This window comes from Nuphar pumila, chromosome 5 (genome assembly GCF_984573655.1).
Source record: "Nuphar pumila chromosome 5, dmNupPumi1.hap1.1, whole genome shotgun sequence".
In the NCBI taxonomy this organism is placed as follows: Eukaryota; Viridiplantae; Streptophyta; class Magnoliopsida; order Nymphaeales; family Nymphaeaceae; genus Nuphar; species Nuphar pumila.
In genome coordinates, this window is record NC_143253.1 from 113,889,486 (window position 1) to 113,911,957 (window position 22,472).

At 39.6% G+C, this 22,472-nt stretch overlaps 1 protein-coding gene across 1 annotated transcript; it reads left to right on the forward strand.

Moving 5' to 3' along the window:
• Positions 1-1,208: 1,208 nt before the first annotated feature.
• LOC149838207 (uncharacterized protein At4g06598-like) lies at positions 1,209-21,091 on the forward strand. Its single transcript, XM_090006452.1, has 5 exons — positions 1,209-2,121; positions 3,018-3,727; positions 10,491-10,566; positions 10,660-10,786; positions 20,468-21,091. Exons 2-5 carry the CDS (start codon positions 3,024-3,026, stop codon positions 20,656-20,658), a joined length of 1,098 nt encoding a protein of 365 aa, XP_089862578.1. The 5' UTR covers positions 1,209-2,121; positions 3,018-3,023; the 3' UTR covers positions 20,659-21,091.
• The last annotated feature ends 1,381 nt before the right edge of the window (positions 21,092-22,472 follow it).

Consider the following 22,472-nt stretch of genomic DNA (forward strand, 5'->3'; position numbering starts at 1 on the left):
TTCGTCCATAACACATCATCCACGTGAGACGATACGGCCTCCTGCCGTGACCAATGAGTTGTCCAGTCGGGGTCCTTATCGCAAGTTGTTAAGATGATGTGGTCTCCACTCCTGGCTGGATGACACGCGTTGGAGGTTGCCAGATCATTGGCGGTACTCTTTTTCCAATCCCTTCTTTACCAAAACGACGAAAAAGTCGAAGTCTTTGATCACAATGACACGAACGCCCCTTCTTGCAACGAAAGCGACGCCTGTGAAGGACGTCCGAATCCAATGAGAAATCTGCACAACTCCTTAAAACGTCTCTGAGGGCATTTCAGTCCATTGTTCAAGTAAATGGCATTTATGTAATATTTGCATTCAGTTAAAGCATTTTCATCATTTCTTCTGTCAATTTTGTGCGCTAAAGCAGCGTTAGTTTTGCAGCACCTTCGTTTGGTGCCAACTGTTTGGATTTAGGTCGATATATGTGATTAAATCCAAAACCATTTAATCAGATTCGATATAGTAAAGAACAAGCAATTAACAATCATATTAAGACTCGGTGCAATGTCATACTTGGGGATCCGAATTCGAATCGAGTCAAATCTAATCCGATGGATATTAAAATCTAATTTGGTATTACTTTTTCTCATTTAAATCTAAATCGGACTTCAGACCAGATTAGGCAATATCCAATTAGGTCGGCTTACATCACTAACCTTCACACATTTTTTGAAATGATTCTAAACATTGGTCTCTAACCCGACTCAAATTGATTTGGATTTGATAAGGGGTTTGGGTATGACTGAAATTGTAGGCTAGTATGAGTTTATAGGTTCGAGTATAAATAGGATTCGGTATAAATGGATCCAACTTTAAGCAAGATTTGTTTTTCCAATCAGGTCTAAAAATTAGATATGGAGCATAAAAACAAATCAGATTCAAATGGGTTCGACTCTATATTTTTTCACTCAACAACCTACACGGTTCTAAGGGATCTAGATTTCAGATTCGATCCGAACCCACGAGTCTATCAAAATCGGATCGAGTCGATTGTACCCGAACCAATTTCACCCTCTACATGTAAGATTCGATTTCGAAGTGTTCAAAGGTACCTGAAAAGTTGCTGCCAAGTGGATTCCCAACAACGTGGCAGGTAATCATTCGCAGACTGGTTTGTTAACTACTCTCGGCGTCACACTAAGAGCGTAGGAGAGAGAGAGAGAGAGAGCGTCCTCTTCCCGCTCCTCTGTCAATCCCACCCTTTTTTTAACCCAACCCTTACCGGAAAACCGTTCGATCGGTGTTCCCGCGCCAATCGGACGGTCGGAATCCTATCCATCCCTGGCTTTCCTTCCACAGGTCGCAGCTCCCCCCTTCCCGATTCTGACCCCGGATTTCCGCTCGAATTCGGCAAAATCCCCACCAGAAACCGTATAAGAATCCGACGAATCCTAGGGCTTCGCTTTGCTCTCCCCGGCGGAACCAAAGCCCTGAAAATTTCCCCCTTTTTGGTACGAAAACAGCACAAATCCAATAATCCAATAATTTTAGGTTTATCGTCCTTGTTTCGTCTAAAAATTCGATTTTTGGGCGTTCTAGATCGTATTCGGTTTCTTTCAGACAATTATTTTTCAAATTCGGCCTAGAGATCGTCCAAATCTGAAAAAATTGTGTTTTTGGATAGCGAAAAGCTTGATCTGATGTATTATTTTCTTTGGAAGATTGTCGGGGAATCATTGAGTCCGGTGTAGGGCTTGTGTATCAATAATTTGATGCATTTTGGCTCTTGCTTTACGCTTGGATTTGGCCTAGAGGTTTCTGAAATCGGACTCATTCGTGCCTTGCTTCGTGTATCCTAATTCCTTCGTCCTCACTCTATTTCCCACAAACGATTCCGTTTTTATAGGGTTCTTTGGTATTGCCAAAGAAAAATTCGACGAAATCCTGTTGGCGGATCGTCGAGGAGATTTTTTATGCGGAAGGTCTGGTGTTGCTGCTTCTACATTTACAGTCGTTGTGAAGATTTTGTGATTTCTGAACCCTGAGTTTTCTCCGATATGAGTTACAAGAAGCTTTGGTCGAAAGAGTAGTTTGTGGCGTGTTCTGGTTTCCGGTATCTGATCTAAGTTTCAATTGGTAAGCATGCGATGTTTTCATTCTTTTTCTTTTCGTGTTTTAGCGATTTCTTTATAGGAATTGTTACGTGAGCACGTTGGGGATTTCTGTATTTTTTAACGTTTTGTTTTGCTTATTCTTTGTAAATCTTTAGGCTTCTGCACATTTTAACCTGTCATTGATAGTTCTAAGTTTCTCTTTATACATCAACTTTGTAGTCGTACACACCAAAGGCCTGATTTCACAAAAATTGTATACATCGGATTACAAAAAATTATGTAGCTTCCTTATTGCAGATGACAAATATTAAGAAAATTGATTACGAACAAATAGGAAATTGATATGCCAACTGAACTGGGAGGTTGACTTCGCGTAGTTTACTAGTTCTTGGTGTTATATGTCTTATTAGAGGATGGGCAGCTTGCCTGATTTATTGCCATTTGCTTGTAATTCTTCTGGCTGTTGCACCCTTTAAGGTGACGTTTATTCTGCATACTTTGGGGGTTGTTCTTCAATTCAGCATGATAATTCTTCAATTTAGCATGACCAGCAACTTCTTAAGGCTTTGGTGTTGCAAGATGATCAATTGCTTTACTTTGTAGTTATGATCTTAATACTTCAATATGAGTGCCAAGTGCTGGCAGGGTTTTTACTGGTAGTATATGAAGAATTCATGGCTAGAATGCATCGATTTTCATTGGCTTATTTTGGTTGCAGCTATAATCTATTTCCTCCAGTTGCAAAGTTGGTGAGAGTGCTGGTTTTTGTTTTGTATTTTTTATTCTTAAATAATGGTTTGTTTGCTTTGGTTGCTTTTCTGGGTTGTGTACAGATGAAATATTTGTTTTGACTTCCTAACTTTTTTCCTATCATTGATCAAATTGTTCTTTTCCGTATTTGTTCTGGTGTAATTGAAGTTATCAATGACAAACTACAAGGGCGATGCAAATGCTAGTATCTGGTCATATGCAGGAAGACAGCAGCCACATCTCCCCCCTAAGAGCCCTTTTCCAACTCTAAACCCTGCCTTTGTAGATTATGCTGCTGCTCATGCAACGGCATCAAGAGGCATTCCGAAACCAAGAGAGCGACAGAAGCAGCACCAGCGCACATCCTCTGAGAGCTGTCTCATTGAAGAACAGCCTTCATGGCTTGATGACCTGCTTAACGAGCCTGACACACCTGTCAAGAAGGGAGGCCATCGGCGATCCTCGAGCGACTCGTTTGCTTACTTGGAAGCACCTAACTGTTTCCCTAATATAGATAATTTCTCCCATTTGGAAACTATGTATGGAGATGTACCTTCCATGACATTACGGAGGTCTGTGGACTTTCAGCGAGCTAAAGATGACTATCATGTTTCTTTATACTTCTATGCAAATTCTTTTGGATCACGACCATTGAATAGGAGATGGGAGTCAACCCCAAATAGTATACATGCAGTCAGTCATAAACCTGCAAAGACTAGCACTGCATCTGTTAGTTCAGAATCATTGTCTACTCAGAAAGATGGAGCATCTGCAGCTGCTGAAAAGCAAAACACAGAGGATTCTGCTCCACATGAGCAGAAAGGATCCTCACATGTTAAGCCATCATCAGCTGAGGTGGATCAAAAACATGTAAAACAGTAAGTTGTCCATTAACTTGTGATGGTTACTTTTTTTATCCTGCTCTGTTGACTTGTTTGCTGCACTTTAACTTTTTTTGTTATTGTATTGCATTCATATAGTTATGGATCTTCATCCTAGCTTCTCAAAAAAGGAAAAGGAAGAATTTTTTTTCTAATATGTTTGTGCAGACAACTGGCTATAATGATCCACGACTTTGTTCCAGCATGTAACATTTCCTTTTGCTTTTCTTGAACTTGAGGATTGTTAACTTTCACTATTAGAGTTGAATTACCATTCCCAATATGGTCTTTATCCCCAAAACAGGGTCATTTACATGAACAAGTGTCAGTGCTTTGTCCGCTAAATTTTTCTTTGCTTCCTTCAAGTGTCAGATAATATGTAACTGGTTCAGTTTTGGTTTTTGCTGACTGTTTTCAATAATTTGTAGTTGTGACAATGAAATCAAACTGCTATATGATTGCAGAAGCTTACACTGTCGAAATATGGAGAGATTTGATAGAATCAGGCTAGAATAAGTTGATTAGGGGTATGATTACTAAAGTAGGTACTTAACAGTTCTGTTTGAAGAAGATTGTGAAATCTAGACTGCTCTTGTGTCAAATCCTAGCCTTTTTTCCCCATTTTTCCCTGAAGGCCCATTTCCATCTTCGAGAAAAAAGGTGGAAGGAGAGAAACTGTTTTCATAGACGTGTTTCTCCTAGATTTATTTTTTCTAGACAATTTTTTTTCAGTGTTTGATGTAGTTAGGAAAAAAAATGATATTTTTCTAATGTTTGATGCAACAAAGGGAAAAAGATTGTGAAATTCCCCTGAAGTTCCTTCAAGATCAGTGCCCCGAAACTTTAGACAGAGGTTTCAGTGGTTGTAGTTCAGGAGGGAGGAGTAGCATAAGCAACCCTTGCAGATTTCCCCTGTGCATGCTGGTTGGTTGGGTTTCAGGGTTGCTTGCATTATCAATCTATCTATTCTTGTCTCACCTTCACTTTGCTAGTTCTCCTCTTCTCTCTAGGATTTGCACCCTCTCCCTCTCCTTGTTCATTCTATAATTCTTCAAGCCTTTCCTTATGAGAAGTAAACTAAATCCCAACACACCCCCTATTCCAACCTTCTTACCAACCACCATTATTACCATCTCTTTGCTTTAGCTCATTACCACCACCAGTAGAACACATTTGTGAATTCTTTCAACCACCACCACCATTGTAGCCGCAAGCAATCTTTGAGCATTCACCCATCATCCGAATTGTATGTAATACCTATTTCTAGCATACATTCCAAGTTCCAACAGCTGGTCCTATGCTGTTGGAGGCTCGCCCCATGGATAAAGTTTTTTATGGATAAAAAAGTCAAATGTCCCTACATCCAAACTTTTTTTCTGGAAAAACTTGTTTACAGGTGATAAGTTTTACCAGATGGGCCCCATGAACTTTTTCCTTCTTCCACAGCTTTTACCTGTAAATCAATTAGGGTCGAAGCTTTCATTAAAATCAAAAGGGCGGGGGGGGGGGGGGGGGGGGGGAGGTATGGAAACAAGTTGAACAGCATCTCATTATATCATGGAAATGCTTTTCAGTTCTTGTTAGGAATGTAATGAAACCAAGAACTCTCCATACACCTCAAACAAGAGGCCAATACAAAGCCCACAAAAAAAGAGTAAAACACAATAGCCACTTAAATGCTTAGAGAAACACACAAAAATAAAAAATATAATCTTTATTTCACTTGAAATGCACACAAAATGCATAGCTTTGCAAGGGGTTTAAGCCCCATATTTATAGGCAAAAAGGGGAGTGAGGAGCTCCCCAAAATATGGCTGTTGGAGCTCCCAACGGCTAAATTTTTAGCCGTTGGGGAGCCCCAACAGCTATATTGCTATTATACTGTCAACGACAGTGATGCCCTTGACAATATAACATATTATAATAATAAATAAAAAAAGGCCCTAATGGGCAATACCTATTACAAGAAATTACATTAGTCTAAAAAATAAAAATACCCCTAGAGGATAATACATATTACAATCATGTCATACACACACACACACACACACACACACACACACACACACACATATATATATATATATATATATATATACAACCCACATTCTAATGATAGCACCTTAGTGAAGAAGTCCGCCAATTGATACTTAGATGATACATTGGTAAAGTGAAATTGATTAGCAATATGAATAGCATTCTCATTACAACACTCATATGTATTATAGTGGGAGAATGTTGAAAGTGACTAGCAGTATGAATAGCATGAACACTATCAGGACGATTAATAAAAAATTAAGTTAAGGTATCAATCATTTGGCGATATAGAGTTGGATCTTTCAGAGGTTCTCCATCATCTTTCTTCATTTTGACATTAATGACCTCTGGCGTTTTCACTATCTTTTTATCCGTAATACCTGACCTTTCATTTATCTTGGCTGCATACTTAGTCTGAGACAAAAGATACCCTCGGGGTGAGTAAGCAATTTCTATCCCAAGAAAATATCGAAGAAAGCCAAGATCTGTCATATCAAAGTATTTTTTTTAGAACATCCTTGATATGACTGACTCGCTGTTTATCACCTCCTGTGATAATGATATCGTCCATATAGAAGAGCAAAATAACTATACTTGCATTAGAGGACTTAACAAATAAGGCAATATCAATATAACAAGATCTAAATCCTAATTGAACCACCACATTACTAAAACGATCATACCAAGCCTTAGGAGCTTGTTTTAGACCATGCAAAAATTTTCGTAATCGAAGAACTTTTCTATGTGCCAAACTCAACCCGGGTGGAGGTTCTATATAGACTTCTTTATTACGAGTTTCATTTAAAAAGATATTTTTAACATCCTTTTGAAAGATATGTCATTTTTTAATAGATGCTATGGTGATGAGAGTTGGAACTGTGGTCATCCTAGCTACTGGAGAAAAGGTTTTCTCATAATCTATCACATATTCTTGATTATACCCTTTGACTACTAGCTTAACTTTGTATCTTTCTAGTGTCACATCACTTTTGGTTTTAATTTCATAGATCTATCTACATCTTTTGGTTTTCTTTCTTGTAAGTAATTATTGAATCTCTCGAGTTTTAGCTTTTTCTAAGGCTTCTAATTCATTATTCATGACCTCAATCCATTCTTGTTAATTTTTGACCTCGTTATAGGAGGAGGGTTCAACATAGGAGTGTATGGCCATAAGACAAGCTCTATAGTAGAGTTCAAAAGTCTCATAGGATACATACCTTCTAGGTGCTTGGGATATTCTCGTACATCTTTTAACACTAGATTGATCTATGTCTTGACTTTGGATATACCTTTGTAATGCACATGGTGGTTGGCCTTGTATACGACGAGTGTATGTTTGAAGTTCATTGTGAGATTCAACAATAGTCATATCAACTTCATATGCATCATGAGTGTTATTATTGACACTCTCATGCATATCATGAATATCATTACTTTCATTAATAGTATCATCATTATGCTCATGCATTATATCAAATAAAAATGAGTACTCACATGGTTTCTTAGACTCAATTTTTTCAAAACCATTTTCTTTTTCAAGAAAAGTTATATTCCTTGAAACATAAAGTTTGTCATTCTCAATATCATAACACCTAAATCTTTTTTGGTTTTCGGTATAGCCTAAGAAAACACAAGGAATGGCCTTAGCAGAAAGCTTATTATTTTTGTTGGAAAGAACAAAATATTTACAATAAAAATTTCTCAATCTTGAATAATCAGGAGAGATTTAAATACTTTTTCAGTAGAAATATTTTCAAGAATAGTAGAAGGCATTCTGTTAATTAAATAAACCATCGTAAGAGCGGCTTCGACCTAAAACCTTTTTGGAACATTTTTGGCTATTAGAAGAGTCCTAGTGGTTTCAATAATGTGTTGATGCTTTCTTTCGGTCAACCCACTTTGTTATAGGGTGTAAGGGCAAGATTTTTGATGTGTAATCCCTTGTTGATAAAAAAAACTTTTAAAATATTTTGATAAAAACTCTCCTCCGAAATCGAATCTAAATATCTTGATGGAGGTTTTGAATTGATTTTTAACATAATTATGAAATTTTTTAAAACACTAAAAAACTTTAGATTTGTGTCTAAAAAAATAAATGCCTACTATAATCATCCAAAAAAATTACATAATAATAAACTCTTCCTTTAGACATAACTGGTGCCGGTCTCCATACATCCGAATGTATTAACTCAAAAGGTTCTTTAGATATAAATTGGCTATTTTCAAAAGGTAAATATTTTATTTTTCTGAAGATGTAATATTCACAAATCAAATCCTTTTCATTACAACTTCAAGAAAATGAAATAAATGCATTTTTGACATACTTGAATGTCCTAATCTCCTATGCCAATGTTCAATACTTTTCTTTTCAACAAAATTACATTTTTTTTTATTTGATAGTTCCAAATTGTCCCTGTAGTAGAGGTCTCCTCTTTTATGGCCTCACCCAATCGGCTTCTTGGATTGAAGATCTTGTACCAAGCAATGATTAGATGAAAAAGTGACCTTACATCCATGGTCGGTAATTTAAGAAATTGATAGAAGGTTTAGGTTAAGTTTGGGTACAACTCTAATGTTTGAAACATAAAATTTTTGATTATTTTTAGAAGAATGTTTCAAAGTACCAAAGTTTTTTATTTTTAAAGACGTTTCATTGGCGGTTGAAACATAAGAATCATTGGAGTTAATAAGACATTTGGATAGCATGGACTCATTAAGAGTCATAGAAAGAGGCACCAGGGTCAAGTATCCAAGAGTTCTTATCAAGGTCCATGCATGTTGATACGGTCGCACCTAAGAGAGAGAAAGATTGACCTTTGATTAATGGTTGAAAGATTTCCATGAGTTGAGAAAATAAAACATTCTTGGAGCCTTCATCTACACCACCTCTTTTACTTGATGATCCCATAGAAGTCGCTTTCTTCGTATTTCTCTTTTTTGGGCAAAATAGCTTGATGTGACTTGGCTCTTTGCAAAAGTGGCATATTATGTTACCACATTTTTTGTATTCATAGTCACTTGAATTTCTTTTATAGTCATTTGAGCTCCTTCCATAGTCATTTTGGCTTCTTCAAAAGTGAGGAGGCTTATATGCCTTGGTATGATTTTCAGGTCTTGACATAGCAAGTACCGATTCCTCCTTTTTGACAGGAGAGAATTTTTTTAATGTATTTTCTTTTGTAGTTAGTTCTTCTAAAGTTTCTACTATGGAAGTAACACCACCTCTATGAAAAATGGCCGATTTTGTCCCTTCAAATTCAGGCCGAAGCCCATTTATCAAATGATAAAAATGCTCTGAGTTGATTTGTTTTTCTAGGAACTCTATGACAAGTGGACAATGTTATTTAGGCTCTAAGAGAGCTAATTCATCCCAAAGGAGAGAAAAAACATTGTAGTATTCAGTTATGCTCATATCTCCATGGATCATAAACTTTGGTTTTTTATCAGATCCATCTACCAAGCCCCATAAACCCTTTTCCCAAATCTTGTACTTCACTATGGATGCCCACATCACATAGTTTGTGTCATTGAGGAAAATATGGAAGTGAAATTCTTTGGGGTACTACGAGTCTACGATTATACGATCCAAGATCTCACGTCTACATGAGCAAACTTTACTACGATCAAGGGCGCAATGGCTCTCATACCATGTAATGAAACCAAAAACTCTTGTAGTGAAACCAAGAACTCTCCACACACCTCAAACAAGAAGCCAATACAAAGTCCACAAAAAAGGGGTAAAACACAATAGCCACTTAAGGCTTAGAGGAACACAAAAAAATATATAACCTTTATTTCACTTGAAATGCACATAAAATGCATAGCTTTACAAAGGGTTTAAGCCCCATATTTATAGGCAAAATGGGGAGTGAGGAGCTCTCCAAAATATGGCTGTTGGAGCTCCCCAAGGACAGTAATGCCCTTGACAATATAACATATTACAATAAAAAATAAAAAAAGGCCCCAATGGGCAACACCTATTACAAAAAATTACATTGGTCAAAAGAGAAAAATACCCCAGGAGAGTAATACATATTACAATCATGTCACACACACACATATATATACAACCCACATTCTAAAAAGGAATGCTTGATCCTTTCTTTTGTTTTAAGGAACAACTATGAGTAGGCCCTGGGTCTTACAAGTCACATGAATCCTTTTTTTTTTTTTTATAGAAAAAAGCATAAACAGATGGCTACAGTTTTAGACCTTTGGTAGGAACAACAAAAGCCTCAATTTAATTGCATGAGTGCTAGATATTTGGTTATTAATCTCATTAATACCTTTGTCTAGTCATGATGACAATTGAGTTTGACCTTCTTGGATCTGAACTTCTGTAGGATGGTTACTGGAACTGCAGTGCTTAGAGATGTCCATATGTTGGACACAATTTCATTTTGTGGTCGTATCTCATGATTAACCTGTTGTTGGTACAGAGTAAAATGTTTAAAGATATTTCTTCTCATTTGACCTAAGTTTTTTCTCACAGCCCAACCAAGGTATTTGCTCCTAATGAATCAGGAATTATTCTAATTGCACAGATATGCTGTTAAATCCTTCATACTGAAAATATCACCGCCATGTTTTTTCTTTGTTATTAATTGCTATCAGAATGAGAGGTCTGCTAGAAAATTATTCTGATTGACTCATCTATTTCTTATCGAGTGACCCCTCTTGCTCATATGGAGATGTTTCTCAGTTTGATGATTCCACATTGCAGGCAATTTGCTCAACGTTCCCGAGTTCGGAAACTTCAGTATATAGCTGAACTGGAAAGAAATGTTCAGGCTTTGCAGGCAAGTTCCGACAGTATAATTTACAGAAATTTTCCTGCTTATGAAGAATGACAGTGGAGTCAGTGATTTATATTTTATGCGTGCAATTTTTAGGCTGAAGAATCTGAAGTTTCAGCAGAACTGGAATTTCTTGACCAGCAGCGTCTCATACTGAGCTTAGAGAACAAATCATTGAGGCAACAGTTAGAAAGTATGGCTCAGGTGCAACTTGTAAAATATTGTAAGTAGTCTTGTTTAACTTTTATGATATTATGTGTTTTTTCCCTAGCTGTAACTCCATTGTTTAAGTTTCTATGACAGAAAGTTAGACATCAATGATATACTTCATAGGAAGCAGACTTGTTTTTGCTTAACAGAGTTAAGGCACTCTACATATTTATGTACTTGTCTTCAGCCACACACATGTGTACATCTTCTGAAGTAAATTCAACTGTGTTACAGGTCTTGTTATGCCCTCCCTTTAGCTTCACAATTCTAAAAACGAAAAATTTGCTTTTGAGTTGCAAGGATGTAGCTAGTATCAGTTTGGATGACTGGTTGAATGAATATGTAAACAGTGTTTTGTCACTGCCACTCAGCAGTTGAACTAGCTTGGTATCTCCAGCATTTTGCAGTACTTTGTTCATGATGGCTTGGCCAATATAAACAATCTGATTATTAGATTCTAAGTCCATCTGGGACTTTGAAGCTTTTGGGTATTTTTTCTGTCCATTATTCAAACCTTAGTTGCCATTTGTTGTTTGAGAATTGGGATGTCACTAGGTTTAGTTGTTCTCACTTCTCACATTATGTTAGTTTTGGAAGAATCAACACAATGATTTTCGCCCATGGCCTCTTGTATACCGCTCTTCCGGATTCATTTGTTTTCACCAAACATTTTTTCAGTCAGTTATGCTTTAGATTTTATTATAGTTGGAAAACAGCCAAAGCCATCTGTTCATAACAGGTCTTACATTTTTAGATCAAGGGACCTTCCAGATTGTACAACAAATCAGTTAGGTCTGTTTTAATAGTTGCTGTAGGAACAACTTTGATGTTTAGTTTGTGGATGATTGCGACTCTACAAGTGGTGAGACTGTTTTAGTGTGTCATCTTGTTTCTGTTTCTTTTTTTTTTCTTTTTATTTTCTGGTTATAACTCCCATATTTTTTTTTAAATTGATAGTCAGTTTTATTGCTTTCTTACTCTCTCTGGTTTCAAGAAATCCCTTTTGCTCAGATGGGTCCAATATTTTGGGCAGACATTATTATATAAAGAATATGGTAAGCCACTAGCTATTTCATTCAGTGAGTGTCCTGGCCAATACCCTACAATTTTAACACTTTGTAATTCTCGTCTGTAAATACCAAGTGATGGGTCAAGATAACAAATTTCAATATTTTATTCTAAGTCTTTGTTCATGAAAAAGGAGGATCATCCTTGCTTGCTGTTCATGCTAATCCAACTATTATATCATCTTGCTAAAGAAGATCTTGGGGTTGTTCTTCAACCTGATGGCCTTATCTGTTCTCCTATTTTTAATTTCTCCTTTTGAAGAGCTGAGAGCTTCATGGTTGATTCTCCTGTTGATAGCTTCCTTTTCAAGGAAAAGCTTCTATTCTTTGACATCAAACTGAGTAAGTTGTCTTTTTTGATTGGTCTGTTTCCAGTCATTGTATGACCTCTCTTACATCTAGTGATGGCTCCTTGCTCACGGCAAAATTATTTTAACTGAAGTTTTATTGAGAATCAGAAGATTTCAGTTAATTCTTGATCATGTCATGCATTGATGCGACCTTACTGGGTTGCCTTCCTGAAGCTATACGATTCAATGTGACACTCAAAAACTTTGGATTGATGTGTAATAAATTGTTTTTCACATAGCACTTACCTAGGTTGCTTCATGGTCAGTGCTAGTTTCACTGACCATGGTAGTCTTTTGGTCTGCCTGGTAGTCAAAGTAATGATTTTCAAGTTTCTGTCCACGTTCAAAATCTGTTGCGGCGCTGCTAAAAGAACTGATACTTCTCAACTAATGCTGTAATTGTGATGGATATAAGGAAGTTCAGGGCCAAACAAGATCTATTTCTGGTTTAAAGTGGGTTGGAATCTGTCACATAGGTGTGGGTGCGGGCGCGGGTACGGGTGCAGATGCGGTGGTGCGGCACTTTAGAAAAACTTGGGTACAGGGGTATGGGAAAGATATATATAACTTTTAACAGTTTTAAGTTAACACTTAACACTATGTGTATTTGTGTGCATTTATGTATTTATATATATAATATTAGATAAAAATGGACTTGATTAGGGTTAACTGAATCTTCTTTTGGATAGAAATGGACCTCAGTGTGGTTGACTTCACCTAACATAAAGGAAGCTGTGTCCAAGTGTTGCAGGTGCGGTGCCTTGTTAGGAGAGTCTGTCTGACATAGATTGGAATTGAATCTGACCAAGTGTTGTCTGCCCTGTATTTGAATCCAGATATGATCCAATGGGTTTTAATCTTACCTGTGTACATTGCCCCATTTTTTATCGACCCTGGGATAAGGTGCACTAGGTGCTGGTTTTCCTTCCCATCCAGGTCCTCTCTTGCCATCCGTGTGGGAGCTCTATAACTCAACTTCCCAGGATAGCCTTTTTTTCCATTTTACTGTTCACTAGGTGCAAGAGATACATTCGAAAGCTAATATATTTTGTGTAACATGGTAACTATATGAGGTGAGTTGGACCCAATCTGGTTCTGGATTCATTCATGTGTTTTGGGCCATTGTATGAAACAAGTTAGACTTGACTGTTGAGTCAGGTTCTGAGAAAGTATGGACTGTTTATGGCTACTCACAGTAAAACTATTTCTCTTGCTACATGCTTTTCTTTTCCTTTTTGAGTTGAGAAAAAGTCTTTATTAAGACTAAGAGTTGGAAAGTGACAAGGCATCATCCCAGAAATTGTAATTACAAAAAGTGGTAAAGCATGAAGGTGTGAAGTATGAGATATCCAACCAAAAATAACTGTTCCAGAAGTGGTCTATTGCTGGTCATTTTTATGTTTCCTTGTTGAACGCATCTACATGGTGTTTGATAAATCTTTAAAAACCTTAATGTCTTGCTCCTCCCCTATGACCCACCAACGTGAAGCACCAATTAAAGAAGGTGCTTTGTCGTTTCTCTAGCCAGTATCCATCTCCCTGGTGTATGGTCCATGTGTGCATCTTTAAGTATCCTCGTCTAGCTAGTAAGGTTTGTTATGTGAAATGAACCAAGGAAAGTCATAACCTTCAGAATGGCCTGTGGATGCAAATGCTTTTCTGAGTATTGGTACAACTGCTACCAAGAGTCTGCCTACTATCCATAAGAAGTGGGTAGGTTCGCAGGCAGGCATACTGCTGGAGCTTACACCTTACGAGGTATTTAGCCCTAAAAGGAAGGTAAAAGAAGAAACCAAGGCATGTACAGTTTTCAACCCTTTGGCCCATGTTTTTTTGTCAATCTCCAAATTGACCATGAAAAATAAAGTATAGACTAAGTAAATTTTGGAGATGAAAAGACCATAAACCTGTCTGGGCAACTAGAGTTCAGGCACTAAGCACCAGAGTCACTGTTGTCTGAACTCCATATTCTCTTATACCTTGCACATAGTTCTTCTTGAAGATGTGTGTGTGATTTTCAAGATTTTATTTGTGCATACAGAAATAAATGAGCCCCACTGCTTGAGTCGTCTCTGTTCTTAATTGAGAGATGCACTTCAATGAAAGTGGCATACAAAACTCATCTGTTGCTTTTCTCTTATGCAACAGAAGTCAAAATGATCATAGTTCTTTATAAGTGATCTAGTTGAGCTGATAACCTTTTCTCTCTCTGTTTTGAGGTATCCTGTTCGAAAGTATCCTTCGTGATCTTTCCTGCTAGTGCTCATGTTAGTTGTTGCGATGATTTTTGGTTTCAATGCCAGTGTCTGTTTTCCCTTTTCTAATAATCTATCTAACCAAAAACCTTGTTTTTACCTGGCAATTGGCACCAATAATATAAAAATAGGAAATTAGGAACTATTTTGCTGCATGCACATGATGGGTGTTTTGGATATTTCACCTTCCTTCAATTTATCTTCATAGGCAAGATGTGACTAATCTATGCAGTGAACAATGAGGATGATATAATGGCATAAATCATGGAGCACTTGGTGCTGTTTAAAAGGCAAAATAAATGGCAGTTAAGGCTATCTCCTGACCGCCAAATGGATAAACAATATTTCACATGATTGTTTGGCAAAAGCTTAGAAGATCTTGGATTTTTTCTCAATCAAAATTGCTGCAGTTGCATTTTGATGTACCAATTTCAGAATGGTTGGAGAGAGACCAACCATCGGTTCCCCTATAACGCCCCAAAATTTTGACTTGTGATTTCGAAAACATTATCGAAAAACCTTTCAAAGATTTAAAGTTTTAACTTTTAAAAACGACAACGGAAGACATTTAGAAAGGAGCACAAGTCAACAATCCTGGGTACGTTAGCTGAAAAACCATCATTCACATGAACAACAACTTAAAGGAATTAAGGAAATAAGGCAATAGATTAAAAATCTGCAGTTTATTACAAAATGAGCATTTTTCCAAAGTTTAATAATCTAAAGAAAAACTCAAAAAGACTCAGAGCCAAGCCGCCAGCAGAAAGAAGATAAATCTTGAGCCATATTGCACCGCGCCATCGGCCGCCTGTGAAGTCCTACTCCTCACCTGCCCATGAAATGAGTCAGTTTCATAACAAACCAGTAGGTGCACGAATAGATAAGTAGAATGAAAATAAAGCAGGACATTCATGAGATAAGCAATTATGATACTAAAACGATCAATACAATTATAATCTATTATAACAAGTGTAATACGTGCAAAGAGCTATTGTTCGAAGCAGTTCAAGTAGTGTAAGTCTCAATCAGCTACAACTATTCAAAAAGATATTCTTTAAGTTCTGATATTAACTGGCCTGTTGGTATGCACAGACGCAAAACGTAGAAACAGCCGAGACCGAAACAGGGGTTTATTATGTCAGGTGTTTTCATTAACCCGGATGGCTGACTGAGTCTGCTTCTAAGGGGACAGTCAGTGACCAAGAGAGTAAATCCCCAAAGGCATTTGTGGCCCATGGATGCATCCAACTTCTGCAGAAGTACCTGAGAGTTACCACCTAGGATACTTTATGATAATCCCAATTCCCTTAACTCCGATGACTGGGGGAAGCCGAGTCTTTTGCCCGTGGGGTGGTTGTGAACAACCTGTCCATCGGAGTTTTTGTACCATCCATCCTCTCCCTTGATGAACCGTGAAGGTCGAATGGGTTCGACGGGGGTTTCTTAACCGCCGCCCCATCCTACATGCTCTGGTCTATTAGACCCACTCGAGCATCTTGCCTGTGAAGGCGAGTTGTCACCATTTATGTGATCTCAGCATTGTGCCAATTGCACGCATCGATGTTGCTACAACCTCATTCTCCAACCATCGTAACCCGCATGAGACGTACTTGTCCAAAAAGTACGATTGTACCTCCCTAGAGGTACGACTACGATGAGCGGGTAACAATTAATGTTTTATGATTCTTTTGGTTCATACATGACAAGTATTTCTCTTTGAGCAATTGACCTGTGGAGGCCGACATTATCTCATTAATATCTATAGGGTGTTGATTGCCCACTTCAGGGTACTTCATTACCTCTTGTAAAACTTATACCGTTCCTGTCATAAGGTCCGGTTACAATAGCAATTGTGGTGGGTTTCTCCCTAGAAATGAGTCTATTTACAAAGTTTACATTAAGTATGCAATTTCAAAAGAATAAGCATGCAGAACAGACAATCACAAGTTAAGAAATCCTACAGGTAAGTAGGTATGCCAATTAAACTACTCGATTCTCTCTAGAATGAGTTTACCCATAGAGCATGTAATTTCAAAAGAATCAGAACAAATAAAGCATTGACCAGCCAATCATAAATTAAATACTTTTTCAGATAAGCAGGTATGTATCTGATTTTATTTTATTCATCCAAAATCCTCGTGCGACTTTCTCCTACCTTGGGATGTCGTGCAGCTGTGTGCGTCTACGAGTGTAGATAATACGAGGCTCAGGCCGCGGAGCCAGAGCGGGGTTTGATGCGAAGTCTGCAAAAGTATGAGTATTATTATGACATAGCTGTCAAAAGAACAAAAGGGCAATGGTAAGACCCGCCCCGTCGGCGAAAACTGATGAATGGCAGGGTCAAGGCTCCTGCATAATAGAAAAAGAAATTGAACGGTAGTGGTCGACGATCTTGACCAAACGGCGAACAGCAGGGGCATCGACCCTTGCCACGAATGACAAGACAACGGATGGCAGGGGCATCAGCCCCTGCCAGCCAGAGCAGCGAATGGCAGGGGCTTCGGCCCCTGCCTGACAAGCAGTGAATGGTAGGGGCCTCGACCCCTGTCAGACACAACAGGCAACGGCAGGGGCCTCGGCCCCTGCCTCACAAGAGTAACAAAATGGCAGGGACCGAGCCTCGGCCCCTGCAACCCAATGAATGGCAGGGGCCTCAGTCCCTGCCAGTCAAAGCGGCAATCGACAGGGACTGCGGCCCCGACCTGACCAAATAAGGAACTGGCAGGGGTGAGGCCCCTGCCAGAAGAACGAATAATGGTAGGGGCCCTTGCCCCTGCCTGACAGAACAGGAAAATGGCAGGGCCTCGGCCCTGCCTGGCGAAAATATAAACGGCAGGGCCTTGGCCCCTGCTCGTCTGAAAAGGAAATGGCAGGGACCTCAACCCCTGCCTAAAGAAACAAGGGATGGCAGGGGCCTCGACCCCTGCCCGAAGAACCGACCAATGGCAGGGGTCTCAGCCCCTGCCTGACAGAGCCACAACGACACCAAAAAAAAGGGGAAAACAGGGTGCCGCAGGGGTGACTGGACTCCTGCCGACTCTTTGACAACCCCAAGAGGGAGGGAGAAATCGGGACGGGGGTGACAGGGGGACAAGCCCCTGCATGCCGAGAATCAAGGGGCAGCAGGGGGATATCCCCTGCCCTCCCAGAAGCCAAGAGGCGGCAGGGGGCGAGCCCCTGCCAGCCCAGCAAAACAAAGGGCGACAGGGGCATTTCCCCTGCCAGTCGAGCAAAACAAAGAGCGACAGGGGCATTTCCCCTGCCAGCCGAGACAGGAAAGCGGCAGGGGCACTACCCCTGCGTGCCAAAACCCTAGAGGCAGCGGGGCGAGCCCCTGCCTGCCTGGAAACAGGAAGCGGCAGGGGCATTGCCCTTGCCTACCGGTGATCGAGAGGCGGCAGGGGGACTAACCCCTGCTAGAGAGAGAGACCGGGGCGACAGGAGCCACCAACCTCCTGCCGACCCCTTCGCAGGCCACAGAGGAGAGGGGGGGGGGGGGGAGAGTGAGAAGAAGAGGGAGGAGGTGAGGCGTACCTGGGAGGCGGTGGCCGGCGTCGGCGTGGGTCGCAGAGATGGCGCTGGTGGCGTGCGCAGGGAAAGAGGAGGTCGGCAAAGGGGGGGGGGGGGGGGGGGAAGCGAAGGGCTTCGAGAGGGAGGCGTGCCTCCCCTCGCCCTCCCACGTTGAACTTAAAGGCCCCAGGGGGCGATGAAAGGGGAAACCCCGATGGGTTTCCCTAATCCTTCCGAAAACGAAGGTGGAAGGGGGGGCGGCGCTCGGGAAGAGGATTTAAAATCCTCTTCCTGAGTCGGGTTATTAAAACCCTAATGAAAAGGGGCCCGGGTCTGGACCTGGCCTGAGTCCAATACAATAATTTTTTTTTAAATGAAACGTGGGTTTTACATCCCCAGTATGGGCTGTTCGGTTAAAAAGGAGATTCAAGTCCTGGAAATGAGATGAAAGAGTTGTAAAGACAGGAAGCTTAGAAACTTCATCATCACCTTGCAAACTGCAGATGGCTATTAGGCCTTTTAGAATTTCAGATCTGGTTGGCTTTTCTTCTGTGATTCTAGGTAAGCATGGTCATATATTGAGCAGGTCTATCTTCACTTGACACTCTCAGGTTGCTTGCTATCTCAGTATCTCTATTATTCCATTCTTCATAGTCTTGGATAGAGTTTTCGAAGATGGCTCCTTATCTTCATCATCTATTAATACTGGAAGTGAAGTTGGAAAATGCATTTGACAAAACATGCCAAAAAATCACAAAAATCTTTGACTAGATGCTTGGCATGAGCTTTGGAGATGAATGTTGACCCTAGTGTTTAACTTTTACTACACTTTTGAATGCATAGTGGATTACATCATATCGATGCATATGCTATTACTTCTCTAAATACTTTCTCATTATACTTTACCTTGGCCATGTATATCTTCCCTATGTAGAACCTCTTTGGAAGTTCTGTTCATCATTAATGTCACACATATGGCATGGTTTGGTGCGTAGTTCATTACCAGCTGCCATGGTCTATGTTGTTCCTACTTACAAAAGAAAGGAAATTAAATGTTTTTGTAAGCCAACTAGGAAGCCACCAGAGAAAGATACGGATAATGTATTCCAAGGTTATAAAAAATGTATAGGAGCCTGTATCGGCCACTGTATCGTAAAAAATCATATTTTTAATAAAAATTTCGTCACAAGAAACAATGATGCATAAGATAAAACCATAATATTACATATCAAACAATTATGAATTGCATAAGAAAACAAGCATCCGATATTAAAGATAATATGCTTGAATACATGCATATCTCACAAGAAAAATGCAATTTATGAAATAGTATGCATACTAAACAATGAAATTCAATTAACACATTACAAGATTCATAGTTTCAAATATAAACAAAAACAAAGTCACAAAGTACCTAAAGTTTTAGAAAGCTTTTCATTCTTGTACCGCTAAACTCAAGACTAGTCACTAAACAACTACTTCAATATACTTCAATTGTGAAAGATAGATCTCTATTATTTCCTTTATGCCATTCAAAACATCCTCTTGCAACAGGCATAATGATACCAACATTTTTTATCCTCAAAATCTGGGAAGATTGTTTCATTTTTATCATCAGAATCCAGGATGATTTTTTTTCATTTTCGTGTTCTGTTGGTTGTGATTCTTGCAATCAGGATACAACCTGCTCCCTTGGTCTAGGACTCTAGGTACTTGTAAATCATTTCCATTGTCATCCTTAACACTCTTTAGAAGGTGCAGAGAGAGACATGGTTTTGTGAGATGGCATTTAAAATTGTTGATCCAGAAATATACTCGGTAAAAAAGTGCAAAAGTTCTCTCCCTCTTGCAATAAATCACTCCTAAATCATCCAAAAGCTTCTGTAGAGTGTGTGAATACTTATATCAAGCTTTTCAACAAAATGTATGAACCAGCTCTAAGAATCCTTTTGTCTCAAAAAAGAAAAAAGAAATCAACACAACTTAAGTTGTGCCTATAGCGTATTGTGTGATATGCCTAGTATGGGGCTGTGTCTCACAATACACATGATACACATACACGCAACAAGAGTCTGTACCATATCGTGTAGCCTTAAAGATATGATATGCTAAGGTGGATACAGCAATGTATTTTCCACATTAAAGATATTTTCAAAGTTAGGTTGTGTAAACTGGTTGCTCATTTGACTGGTCATATGTGTGTGTGTGTGTGTGTGTGTGTGTGTGTGTGTTAGGGATGCAAATGGTTCAGATCCGGAACCACTAAATACATGGGGGACTGCATCCTGAACAGCCAAAAATTGCAAAACCTCCACCCTGAATCCAACCGATTTGCATCCCTATGTGTGTTTGTGCGTGTGAAAATTGCATTGACAGGTGAAAAAGCAAAATGATCTTATTTTTTGCATGGATAGTTTTCTTCTTCTGTCCACATATTTTTTGTCCACATTTTCACCAACATTCATTGATTTTGCATGGACCATGCATTGAATGCTGTTATGTGGTAATGCAGTGGAGCAGGAGATGTTGGAGAGGGAGGTTCAGAGGTTAAGAATGTTATACCAGCAGCAGCAGCGCTATGATCAGCAGCAAGCCTCCAACACATCTACCAAGGATCTGGATTCCCAGTTTGCAGCTCTCTCCCTAAGCCATGGTCGGGGCAATTCCAGCCGGAACTCTCTTGGTGGGCCTCTACGTATCTGAAAGTCTTCAGTCCTGTTACCTACAACAACTTCTGGTTCCAGACCCAATTCCAATTCCTGTTCTTACACTCACACGTAACAGAACACTGTTTCTGTTTCCTCATATACACATGCTTAAACTCTTCGTTTTTTCTCTGCACCTGGCGGTCTGGCCGGAAGATCTTCTGGCAGCTGACAGCTCGCCTGTGGTGATGGCTTATTCGGTGCTGCAACTGCTGAGTACTGTATACTGACCAACCAAGCTTGTTTCCACTTCTTCCCCTCTTTGCCTTTTAACCATTATTGAATGTATCAGGTGGGTGGGTCTGTAATACAAGTTAATGTTGGGTCGCTTCCTTGGTGTACAGAGCCATCTGAATGCGTTACTCATGGCATTTCCTGAAATTGATAAATTACCTGCCTATTTGGTTGTCCATGTGCCTTCTTTATCTAAATCTTATTCCTGGTCTTTGTTTGCACCCTATATCATCTGTGATGCACTGCCAACATGGATTTTATCTCTTCCAAGTTATGGAGGTCACTGACTCACTGTTGTACCAGGAATACCACTACAAGATACTAATCACAAAAAAATGTCCGTTCTTTTCAAAATATTTGTGAACATGTTGGGACAGGAGGGGGCAAAAAATGGAGGTGGAAGTACACAACAAGTGGAGATATGGACACATGTGGGAGTTTCTAGGTGACTGAGAATAGGCTCCAGTTTTTGTCAGAGTAAGTTGGGATCCAGGGACCAACGGGGGCTCCCCTTGTCTGGTAGGAGCACCTAGTGCAAGCCACCTTGTGTTGGGACGTTGCAGGTTCAGAACCCAATGGTATAGTTGTTTAACTGGTATCGGTCTGCCTAACCTCAGCTTGCCTTTCGAAAAAAAAAAGTTGGGATCCAGGGAGAGAAAGAAAAACTGTCATAGGAAAAGAAAATTTTGCCTGTGAAAAGTTTTGATATGATAATTTTTCTAAAATAAAAAAATTTCACTTGTTTGGGTAGCATGAGAAAAATTTCACTTGGTGGTAGTGGTGGAGCTTCTTTGGCATGGATTTTCGGGAGGTGGGTGGTGATGGATGGTGGGGAAGGTGGTTTTATGGGAGGTGTTGGTGAGATGTACGGTGGTAGTGAAAAATCATCGTTAGGGGCTGTTGGTTGTAGTGGAGCTTCTTTGACACAGTTTTTATGAGGTGGGTGGTGATGAGATAGATGGAAAAATCAATCATGGAAATGGCAGTTTTTCGAGAGGTGGGTGACGGTGGTGGTGGTGAGATGGAGAGTGGGCCTCACCATTTTCTCTTGGTATGAAACATTCGTTTACTTCCCTTCGCGGAGGAATGATTTCTATCAAAAAATGTACTTTTTAGAAAAACTCTCTTGTTTGGAAAAATCCTACGGATTTTTCATTGTTGAGAGATGTGGACACGACAGCATTTCATGTAGGGTCTGCAATCTGTTGCTATGAGCCCCATGCACTGCTGTCATGCGATTGGCTAGTGTCACATGGCCAGTCACTCCCCTGAATCCCAAACTCAATTCAGAATGGGTTGTGTACACGCCGGGAGATGTGGTCTGGCTTCCCATCTATTGGTTTTTGAAGGGAATGTCAGGATTTCTTTTGAATATCTAGGTCATTCGAAGTTTGCCCTAATGTGTAGTTTGTGGAAATTATTCTTAATCAAGATTTACTCGAATCACATGCAACTCACTAGAACACGGATATACACGGTTCAGATTCGGGTCGGATATGGCTATACCAGATGAGTAATCTGATGTTGGTTAAATGGATTCGAATTCGTATTCGAATTTGGATGGTGAAAAGCTCATAC